The 11,146-nt window shown below is 43.8% G+C and overlaps 1 protein-coding gene across 1 annotated transcript; it reads right to left on the minus strand.

Moving 5' to 3' along the window:
• Window positions 1-9,994: 9,994 nt before the first annotated feature.
• On the minus strand, window positions 9,995-10,930 carry LOC138770505 (olfactory receptor 6E1-like). Its single transcript, XM_069949610.1, has one exon. The coding sequence runs from the start codon at window positions 10,928-10,930 to the stop codon at window positions 9,995-9,997; it is 936 nt and encodes a 311-aa protein (XP_069805711.1).
• Between the last annotated feature and the right edge of the window lie 216 nt (window positions 10,931-11,146).

Genomic DNA, 11,146 nt, shown 5'->3' on the forward strand with positions numbered 1-11,146 from the left:
TGTTTTTTGAGAAAAAAAAGTTAGAAAAGAGCTGTGTTTTCCATGATAACTTAAAAAATAAAAAATAAACGTAAATTGCAAACTTGCTTTATATCACATCTACTGTTAATTTAGATTTTGAAAATTATAACGACAGTTTAAAGAAAACGACACTTTAACCCCTTAAGGAGAGAGCCAATTTCGATTTTTGCGTTTTCGTTTTTTCCTCCTTGTGCATCAAAGGCCATAGCACTTGCATTTTTCCACCTAGAAACCCACATGAGCCCTTATTTTTTGCGTCACTAATTGTACTTTGCAATCACAGGCTGAATTTTTGCATAAAGTACACTGCGAAACCAGAAAAAAATTCATAGTGTGGTGAAATTGAAAAAAAACGAACGCATTTTGTTTATTTGGGGGAAATGTGTTTTTACGCCATTTGCCCTGGGGTAAAATTGACTTGTTATCCATGTTCCTCAAGTCGTTACGATTAAAACGATATATAACATGTATAACTTATATTGTATCGGATGGCCTGTAAAAAATTCAAACCATTGTCAACAAATATACGTCACTTAAAACCGCTCCATTCCCAGGCTTATAGCGCTTTTATCTTTTGGTCTATGGGGCTGTGTCAGGTGTCATTCTTTGCGCCATGATGTGTTCTTTCTATCGGTTTCTTGATTGCGCATATACAACTTTTTGATCGCTTTTTATTACCATTTTTCTGGATTTGATGCGACCAAAAATGCGCAATTTTGCACTTTGGGATTTTTTTGCGCTTAGGCCGTTCACCGTACGAGATCAGGAATGTGATTAATTAATAGTTTGGGCGATTACGCACGCGGCGATAGCAAACATGTTTGTTTATTTATTTATTTATTTGTTTACTTTTTATTTATAACCTGGGAAAAGGGGGGGGGGGTTCAGACTTTTATTAGGGGAGGGGGCTTTTTATTGACAACAACACTATATATATTTTTTTTTTACACATATACTAGAAGCCCCCCTGGGGGACTTTTAGTATATACACTTTGATCTCTTATTGAGATCTCTGTAGCATAGATATGCTGCAGAGATCCATGAGATCGGCACTCGTTTGCTTTCGGCTGCTGCAGCCGGAAGTAAACGAGTGCCGAGCCGGGGACGGCGCCATCTGGAGCGGTCCCCGGCCGGCTTCAGAAACGGAGATCGCTCCTCCGGGAGACGCTGGATCCGGTAATCGGATGCAGCTGTCATGTTTGACAGCTGCATCTGATTACTGTATTAGTAATATAAAACCTACGGTCCCGGGCTACAAGCGGCACCCGGGACCGCCGCGGTTCAGAGCGGGGTCGCCGTGCGGCCCCGCTCTGAACGCCCTTACCGGCAATAGGGCGTCCCAATCACTTGTAATGACAAGAGCAGAAGGTTTCCTTACCTTCGCCCTGTCAGATCGTCTGTCCCTCGGGCAAGGTTAATGGTTTGGCTTTCTGTTACATGGTTTCCAGGACAAAGCAAAAAGTGCACTGTGACTTACAATGCACATGCAAGCGGATCACTGTTAGGCACTGGTGACACCAGACACACAGAGACAGTGAGCCCTAAGCTCAGCCCCGCCCACTGTCCTCTACCTACTTGCCACTATCCGCCCTAAGATGGTGGCGAGCAACTGGGCAGCAGTCCCACCACTGGCTAGGTGGAACACAAATACAAAACAGACAGACAAACACAATGCAATCAAAGTCAACAGTCCGGGTCAGCAACAGCGGGCAGCGAAGTACAAAGCAACAGGCAAGAGAAAAGTCCAGATACAGGTACAAGGTTCAGGGCAGGGAGCAAACAAGGATAGTCCAAGCAGAGAAAGCCAAGGGTCAAACACAGAGAGAGATACTATACAAGCTGAGCAGGAATTTAGAACTGCAATAACCAGCAAGGAGTGCTGGAGCTGAATACAATTTATGCAGGATCAGGGACTCAGTCCAGCAGCAGATTGGACCAGCCCCTGATCCTCTACACAGCTCACCTGCACAGCAGCAGGGTTAACCCTGAAGCTGCCAGGCAGCAGCGAGCAAGACGGCTGGGGCTGAACAACCCTATGTTCACCTGTGTTCAGACAGGACTAAGAAAACTGCAAAGAAACCTCAACTCAGCGCCTTCTCGGCCGCACAGCCCCAAACCGAGAAGTGGCAAGGCACAGTCCTGACAGTACCCCCCCTCTTATGAGGGGACTCAGGACCCTCACTCAAAGGACCCGGCTTAGAGGGATTGCGAGCATGAAACTGGCGAATGAGACGGAAGGCGTGAATATCTTTGCTTGCCACCCAAGTTTGCTCCTCTGGGCCGAATCCGTTCCAATGGATGAGGTATTGGACAGAGTTCTTCACCCGGCAAGAGTCCAGAATTTTTTCTACCTCAAACTCAAGATCCCCCTGAATAACTAGAGGAGCAGGAGGAGTAGATGGCAACACCGGAGTAACGTACATTTTCAATAAAGATTTATGAAACACATTATGAATGTGCATGGTTTTTGGCAGTTGCAACCTGAAAGATACAGGGTTAATGATTTCAGTGATGACATATGGACCAATGTACTTAGGTGCAAGCTTTCCAGACGGTACCTTGAGTTTCATATTCTTAGTGGAAAGCCACACCTTGTCCCCCACCTGATATTCTGGGCCAGGTATGCGTCTTTTGTTGGATTGTTTTTTGGATACCTCCAGGGCTTTAACCAAGCTCCTAAGAGCCTGGGCCCAGACTGTGCACAGTCTTCTATAGGTAGCTTCAGCTGATGGATTAACAGATTCCGGACCATGGACAGATGAATATCTCGGATTAAAACCATAGTTACAGAAAAATGGTGACATTTTAATGGAATTGTTTTCCCTATTATTGAGAGCAAATTCAGCCAGAGACAAATACTCCTTCCATTTGTCCTGGGCACTGGAAACAAAGCATCTGAGAAATTGCTCCAGAGATTGGTTAACCCTTTCAGTCTGCCCATTAGTCTGAGGATGAAAGGCAGATGAGAATGACAAAGAAATCCCCAACCGTCCACAGAACTTCCTCCAGAAATTAGAAACAAATTGCACTCCTCTGTCAGACACAATATTTTCAGGAACCCCATGTAATCGTAGAATGTGATTGATGAACAAAGATGCAAGTGTACGAGCATTAGGAAGTTTCTTTAGAGGGATAAGATGACACATCTTAGAGAATCTATCTATAACAACCCAGATAACAGTTTTTCCTTTTGATGGAGGCAAATCAGTGATAAAGTCCATTGAGATGTGGGTCTCTCAGGCAAAGGAAGAGGATGCAGAAGACCTTCAGGTAATCTGCGAGGGACCTTGGACCGGGCACAGACTTCACAAGCCTCCACAAACACTTTAACATCTCTAGACCATGATGGCCACCAGTAATGAAGTGAAAGCAGATATTTTGTGCCAGCAATGTCAGGGTGACCCGCTAAGACTGAACTATGGGTTTCTTCAAGAACTCTGAGTCGAAGGTTAAGGGGAACAAAGAGTTTACCCTCGGGGGTGTTCCTGGAAGCTAGGGACTGTGAGTTTACTACCTGAGCCGCAAGGTCAGGTTGGAGGGTGGCGACGACCACTCCTGGTGCTAAAATATTCTCAGGTTCTTCCCTGAGGGCATTGCTGGCATCAAAACTGCGAGACAGAGCATCAGCTCGGACATTCTTAGAACCAGGACGGAAAGTAATTTCAAAATGAAAACGAGTAAAAAATAACGCCCCCCTAGCCTGTCGAGGAGTAAGGCGCTTAGCTTTGTCAAGGTATAAGAGGTTCTTGTGATCAGTTAAAACCTTGATTTTGTGTTTTGCCCCCTTAAGGAAATGTCTCCACTCTTCAAAGGCCCATTTAATGGCCAATATCTCTCTATTTCCAATATCAAAATTACACTCTGCTGGGGAGAATTTCCTTGAGAAGTAGGCGACTGGCCTGAGATTAGTGAGTGTCTCAGGACCCTGTGAGAGGACCGCTCCAACCCCCACCTCTGAAACATCCACCTCAATAACAAATGGTTGTTCTAGGTCTGGCTAGATAAGTACTGGGGACTCAGAAAAACATTTCTTTAACTGTTCAAATGCCTGTACCGATTCGGGACTCCAGTTCTTCAGATCTGCCCCTTTTCTGGTCAAATCAGTCAATGGCTTGGCAATGACAGAGAAACCTTTAATAAATTTTCTGTAGTAATTAGCAAACCCCAGAAATCGTTGCAGGGCTTTGAAATTAGTAGGCCGTTCCCAATTTTCAATCACTGCAACTTTTAGGGGGTCCATACAGAATGAGTTAGGAGTGATAATGTAGCCCAGAAAAGTGACTTCCTGGATCCCGAACTGGCATTTGGACAGTTTAGCATACAGATGATTTAGTCGGAGCAATTCCATGACCGTGTGAACATGACGTATGTGAGAGGACCAGTCTGATGAGAAGATTAAAATGTCATCAAGGTAGACTACTAGGAATTGCCCAAGGTATTCACGAAACACATCATTTACAAAATGTTGAAAAACTGCCGGTGCATTACCTAACCCAAATGGCATAACTAAATACTCAAAGTGTCCTTCGGGAGTATTAAAAGCAGTTTTCCACTCATCTCCCTCCCTTATTCTTATCAGATTGTAGGCCCCACGAAGGTCGATTTTGGAGAACCACTGGGCGCCCACAATCTGATTAAAAAGATCCGGAATAAGGGGTAGGGGATGCTGGTTTTTGATGGTGATCTTATTGAGTTCACGATAATCTATACAGGGTCTAAGACCACCATCTTTTTTCCCCACAAAAAAGAACCCAGCACCTAAGGGAGAGCAAGAGGGGCGAATGTGACCTTTGCGAAGACTGTCCTGGATATAATCTCGCATGGCCTCCCTCTCAGAACCGGACAGGTTGAAAATTTTCCCTTTTGGAAACTTGGACCCTGAAATCAAGTCAATCGCACAATCATAAGAACGGTGTGGAGGTAGCATATCTACAGATTTTTCATCAAAAACATCTGCAAAATCAGATAAAAACCCAGGAATTTCTCCTTCTTTAGGAGAACACTCAGTAACATTCAACGCAATGCAATGAGCAGCACACTTGGGCCCCCATTTGATCAATTCCCTGGTGGACCAATCAAATACTGGATTATGTTGATCCAACCAGGGCAAAGCCAAAATAATGTCAGAGGATAAATTATCCATAAGAAGAAAACCAAGAGTTTCAGTGTGAACAGACCCCACTTGTACCTCAAGGTGAGGGGTGATGTACTGGACCTTACCCCGGGCCAAAGGGGTAAGGTCTGCACCAGTTATAGTCAAGGGAAATTTAAGCAACAGAGGGCATATCCCCAAATCTGACCAGAATGCAGAATTGATAAAATTGGCAGAAGCCCCAGAATCAACATGAGCATAACCTGAAATGCACCTGTTACCCAAAGACAACATGATAGGCAACATTAATTTGTTCTTATTCTCAAAATATACCTGAGCGCCTGAGTGACTCCCTCGATCATCACTCAGACGCTGGAGTTTTTCTGTCGGTCGGTCAGGCAGAGGAACATTCTCTCACTTGCCACATTCGCTTGCCACAGTACAGGCAGAGGTTTTGCTGAAGACGATGAGCTCGCCTGGCCTTGGCGTCCACACCACCAAGCTGCATGGGTTCGTCTTGAGACAGAGGAACAGGAGGATTACACTTAGGAGCAGAATTAGCAGAGGGGAGAGATTTAGAAGACTCAGAGATTCCCTTGTCCCTAAGTCTTTCTCTAAGTCGTCTGTCAACCTTGATAGCCAATGTCATAATTTCCTCCAGGGTGTCAGGGGTAGGATACCCTACAAGTAAATCCTTAAGCTGATCTGACAACCCCAATCTGAACTGACACCTAAGCGCTGGATCATTCCACCCAGATGGAACACACCACTGGCGAAACTCAGCACAATATTCTTCTACTGGTCTCATTCCCTGTCTCAGAGTGGTTAATTGTCTCTCAGCTACTGCTGCCCTGTCAGGATCGTCATATAGTAGTCCCAGTGCAGAGAAAAAATGGTCCACAGAAGTCAATTCAGCGGCCTCTGGAGGCAAAGAAAAAGCCCACTCCTGCAGGGGTCCTTGCAAGAGGGACATAATAATGCCCACCCTCTGGCTCTCATCCCCAGAGGACTGGGGCCGCAGTCGAAAAAAAAAGTTTACAGCCTTCCCTGAAAGTTCGAAAGGCCTTTCTGTCTCCTTTGAATTTTTCAGGGAGCTGAACAGGAGGTTCTTGGGAAATTGTAGCAGTCACCATAACATTTTGCCTAGAGGAAGACTCCTGTTGCTGCACACGTTGTGCAAGGTCCAAGACACGCTGGTTTAGACCTTGCATTTATTCCACTATGGCCTTTATAGGTTCCATAGCCAGGTCAAAGGGGAAAAGAAAAAAAAAACTGGTAGGCTGGTTATTCTGTTAGGAACTGGTGACACCAGACACACAGAGACAGTGAGCCCTAAGCTCATCCCCGCCCACTGTCCTCTACCTACTTGTCACTATCCGCCCTAAGATGGTGGCGAGCAACTGGACGGCAGTCCCTCCACTGGCTAGGTGGAACACAAATACAAAACAGACAGACAAACACAATGCAATCAAAGTCAACAGTCCGGGTCAGCAAAAGTGGGCAGCGAAGTACAAAGCAACAGGCAAGAGAAAAGTCCAGATACAGGTACAAGGTTCAGGGCAGGGAGCAAACAAGGATAGTCCAAGCAGAGAAAGCCAAGGGTCAAACAGAGAGAGAGATACCATACAAGCTGAGCAGGAATTTAGAACTGCAATAACCAGCAAGGAGTGCTGGAGCTGAATACAATTTATGCAGGATCAGGGACTCAGTCCAGCAGCAGATTGGACCAGCCCCTGATCCTCTACACAGCTCACCTGCACAGCAGCAGGGTTAACCCTGAAGCTGCCAGGCAGCAGCGAGCAAGAAGGGTGGGGCTGAACAACCCTATGTTCACCTGTGTTCAGACAGGACTAAGGAAACTGCAAAGAAACCTCAACTCAGCGCCTTCTCGGCCGCACAGCCCGAACCGAGAAGTGGCAAGGCACAGTCCTGACAATCACGTGTCAAAATCTGCGCACCTTCCTGGTATTCAGAGGACAATGTTGAAATTAAAGGGGTATTCCCCTCTTTTATTAGTTAGTAAAATGTAGAAGCATACTTACCTACATTCTGTAATATGCTTCTTTTTTCGTTCTTGCATCAATCCTTAGCTTGCCGTGCCAATTTACCTTTTCAACCAATTTATCAGCTTCTATCCAGGTCCACTCCAACTTTCTCCTTTTATTTCCCTTCCTTCGCCTGAGACTGGGTCACGTGATCCATGATCTGTGGGCAGGGTTAGCTAACCAATGAGAGCCTACCACTGGTAGGGGGATATATATGCTACTGCTGGGAGACAATTGTGTCGGGGGGTCTGGGAGGAGAAAGTGGGGGCAGGGGGCGGCTGATTTCAGATGCTGCTACTGGCTGCTGGGAAACACTTGGGTCCGGGATCTGGGCAGCCGGGGGGGGGGGGGGGGGGGGGCGGGGGCTGGGTACAGATGCTGGTGCCATATAGAACTTTTACCATTGTAGGGAGCTTAGCTGCTCTCTTTCACCAGAAGTCCTGTGTTAAGTGTCCAACTGCTGCATGACGAGCGGGTTGCAGGACACATACGGACCAATGACGGCACTGCACTGCCTGATGGCAAATGTGGTTTCCCAGCCGGCGCCATGTTAGCTTTATGCAACCATTAAGAAAAGAGCTCTAAAACAAGAAAGTCAGCACATAGAGAGGCCTGAGATGGCTCAAAATACTTAGTAAGTATTTTGTGAGTATGACTGGAAAGGTTGTCTAGCATTTAATTTTTTTTTCAATCGTGAGCCGATTACCCCTTTATTGATAATTTAATGACGTCTTACACGTAAGAAGAATGCAGTTCCTGGGTCTGCCACTAGGGTGTGAGTGCCAATTCTTGCTGTATACTTCATGGGCAGTGTGCATCTCTTGAATATGTCCCCTTCCTATCATCGCTGGGAAGCATCTATTAAAGCTTTCTCCACTCTCTTCTTGATGCCTGAGTGTTATTGTGATGCATATTGTCATTTAATTAAGGTGTTTTGTTCCTGATCAAGCTTTCCTGAGTATAGTCCAACTTCTAATCCCCCTTTATTGAGTTAATTTCTGCTTCTGACCAGGTATATTGACACTTGTGTCACCTGAACCTACCTTGACCCTTTGACCTCCTGTTGACTCTGCTCATTCCTAGCGTGCTGATCATGTTTTTAACCCCTTAACCAACTAAGGCGTACATTTACGCCCCTGCAGGTGGGCATAAATGTACACCCTGCGGGGGTCCCAGGCTATGGAATGGGCTCAGGAGCTGAGCTCACCCCATAGTAGGTGAGGACTACTGCTATCAGCAGCCAGGCCCTCACTCTCAATGGCGGTCCGCTGCGATCGCGCAAAATTGCTGATTTTTGGTCAAATCAAATCCTGAAAAATTGTAATAAAACTTGATCAAAAAGTCGCATATATGCAAGCAAGATACCATAGAAATTACAGATCATGTTGCAAATAAAATGATACTTCAAACGGCCACATAGACCAAAAAATAGAAGCTTTATAAGGGTGGTAATTGTAAAGGATGGGAACAATTATAAACACATTTAGTCTTTTTTTTTTTTAAAAGGTTTTAATTTTTTAAAAGCTGTCAAATACTAATAATACAAGTTATACAATAATAACATAATAAAAATTGTACAAGTTACATATCTTTGTAATCGTACCAACTTGAGGAACATAGATGACATGTCAGTTTTACCATAGGGCGAACAGCATAAACACAAAACTTCCCAAAATCAAAAGAATTGCACTTTCTTTTCAATTTCATTGCACAGGTCATTTTTTTTTTCTGGTTTTGCAGCATACTGTATTTTATGGAAAAGGTAAGTCTGTCATTGGAAAGTATAATTGGTATCGCAAAAGATAAGGGATCATGGGGGTCTGTAAAAGTTGCCCCCCTAAAAGTTATACAAATCATCAATATACACTTATTACAGGAAATGCTTGTAAACTGCTTTTTTCCCTGCACTTACTACTGCATGAAGGCTTCACTTCCTGGATAAAATGGTGATGTCACGACCCGACTCCCAGAGCTGTACGGGCTGTGGATGCCAAATCAGATAATCTTTTTGTGTAAATTGACCCTAAGCGAATGATTCAGGTGTTCTGCTTGCTGAAGAGGGGAACGCAGTGCTGCATACTCCTCCAGCTGTATATCAAGAGTGAGACCCAGTGCAATCAATAACTACCCTCAAAATCCCCGGAAAAAAAGACCTAGTAGAGGTTTTGCTGAATTACTAAATATAAGGCTTCCTCCGAAAGTAGGACCTAGCAAAGTTTTGGTTTGAAAGCATGCCCACCAAACAGAACACCAGGGCATGCAGCTGTTTTTCTCTTTAGCCCGCCACTGTTGTACCCTACCTTCACCGTCCATTGCAGAGCAGCTGCATGTAGGACATAAGGACCGTCACCTGCAACCAACCCCAATGTTCCCATCCATGGCCAATGTGCCGACAATATTTTAATAAAATTCTGAGTAAACGTAAATGTGCAGGCAAGGCATCAAGAGGCCCATTGCCTGCCACCACCCCCAATGTCCCCCACTGCTAGATGTAGAGCTGCACACAGTCTGCCATTATCCCTTCGTCTGCTGCCATACTGTACGCTGTCCATGCTGTGCTGTATGAGTGTTCAGTGGTAAGCACCCCCTGGTGGCCGGAAGTTTCCATACTGTATGCTGTGTCCCTGCTGTGCATGTGAAATTCAAATTCTTTTTCATGGAAGAATAAGAAATCTCCTGAAAATAAGACCTAGTGCATCTTTGGGAGCAGAAATTGTCTTATTTTCGGGGAAACTAGATATTGACATGTCTATGGACATGTCAAATATTACTGCAAATGATAGTAATACTTTGACTACTATAATACCCTTTAAATTTCATAAGCCAGACCACATCTTTAACATTTACATGGGATTAAGATATGTTTAGCTACTTTTCTGAAAGAATTCTTTACTTCCTGATTTCTTAAAGTATATATAAATGGATTTAGTAATGGTGTCACCACAGTGTATATAAGAGCAAGGAACTTGTCATTTTGAGTACCTTTAGGCTTGACATACACAATAATAGCTGAGCCATAAAACAGAGACGCTACAATGAGGTGGGATGAGCAGGTCGAGAAAGCTTTAGTTTTACCCTCTTTGTTGTCAATTTTCAACACAGTATATATAATGTGAATGTAGAAGCCAACTATAGCAAAAAAAGGCAAAACGATTGAAAAAAAAGCTGCCACAATTGTAGTTATGTTACTTCTAAACGAGTTGGAACAAGCTAAATTTTGCATCGGTGAGAGGTCACAGAAGAAGTGGTTGATCTCGTTTGGTCCACAGAAGTCCAAAATGAAAGTCTCAGCTGTAGGAAATGACGCTATAGTAAAACCAAAAAACCACGGCAGGGCAGCCAATTTATAACAGAATAGACTGTTCATTATAGCAGAATACCGTAATGGATTGCTAATAGCTAAATATCGATCAAAGACCATCAAAGAAAGTAGAAAACACTCTGTCTCTCCCAAGGCATTGAAGGCATAGAGCTGCAGAAAGCAACCAAAAAATGAGATGGTCTTCTCGGTCTGAATAAGAATTGCCAGCAATTTAGGAACTGTTACGGAGACGAACATGATCTCCAGAACACTAAATGTACTGATGAAAAAGTACATCGGAGAATGAAGAGAGGACTCAGTTTTTACTAAGAGAATGATAGTTATGTTTCCAAGAACACAAATAATATACGCCAGAAGAATAGCGCAAAACAGAAACTTCTGGAACTCACGAAAATTGGAAAATCCCAGAAGTACAAATTCCATCACTGTGGTCTTGTTGACATCTCGCATTTTCAAGTAGAAAACAATAATAAAAATGTATACAGATACTTTATACCACAAGGTAAAGCCTGATGTTTTGTATATTCAAGATTAAAATAATAAGAAAATTATTTTAAGGGAATTTTTCTTAATTTTTTTTTTTAAATCTAAATAATACATAATATGTTCTATATCATGGTTTATAAATAACTAGAAAAAAATATAGCGGATTTGGAGTAAACTGGT

Source organism: Dendropsophus ebraccatus, chromosome 13 (genome assembly GCF_027789765.1).
Source record: "Dendropsophus ebraccatus isolate aDenEbr1 chromosome 13, aDenEbr1.pat, whole genome shotgun sequence".
NCBI classification, from domain to species: Eukaryota; Metazoa; Chordata; class Amphibia; order Anura; family Hylidae; genus Dendropsophus; species Dendropsophus ebraccatus.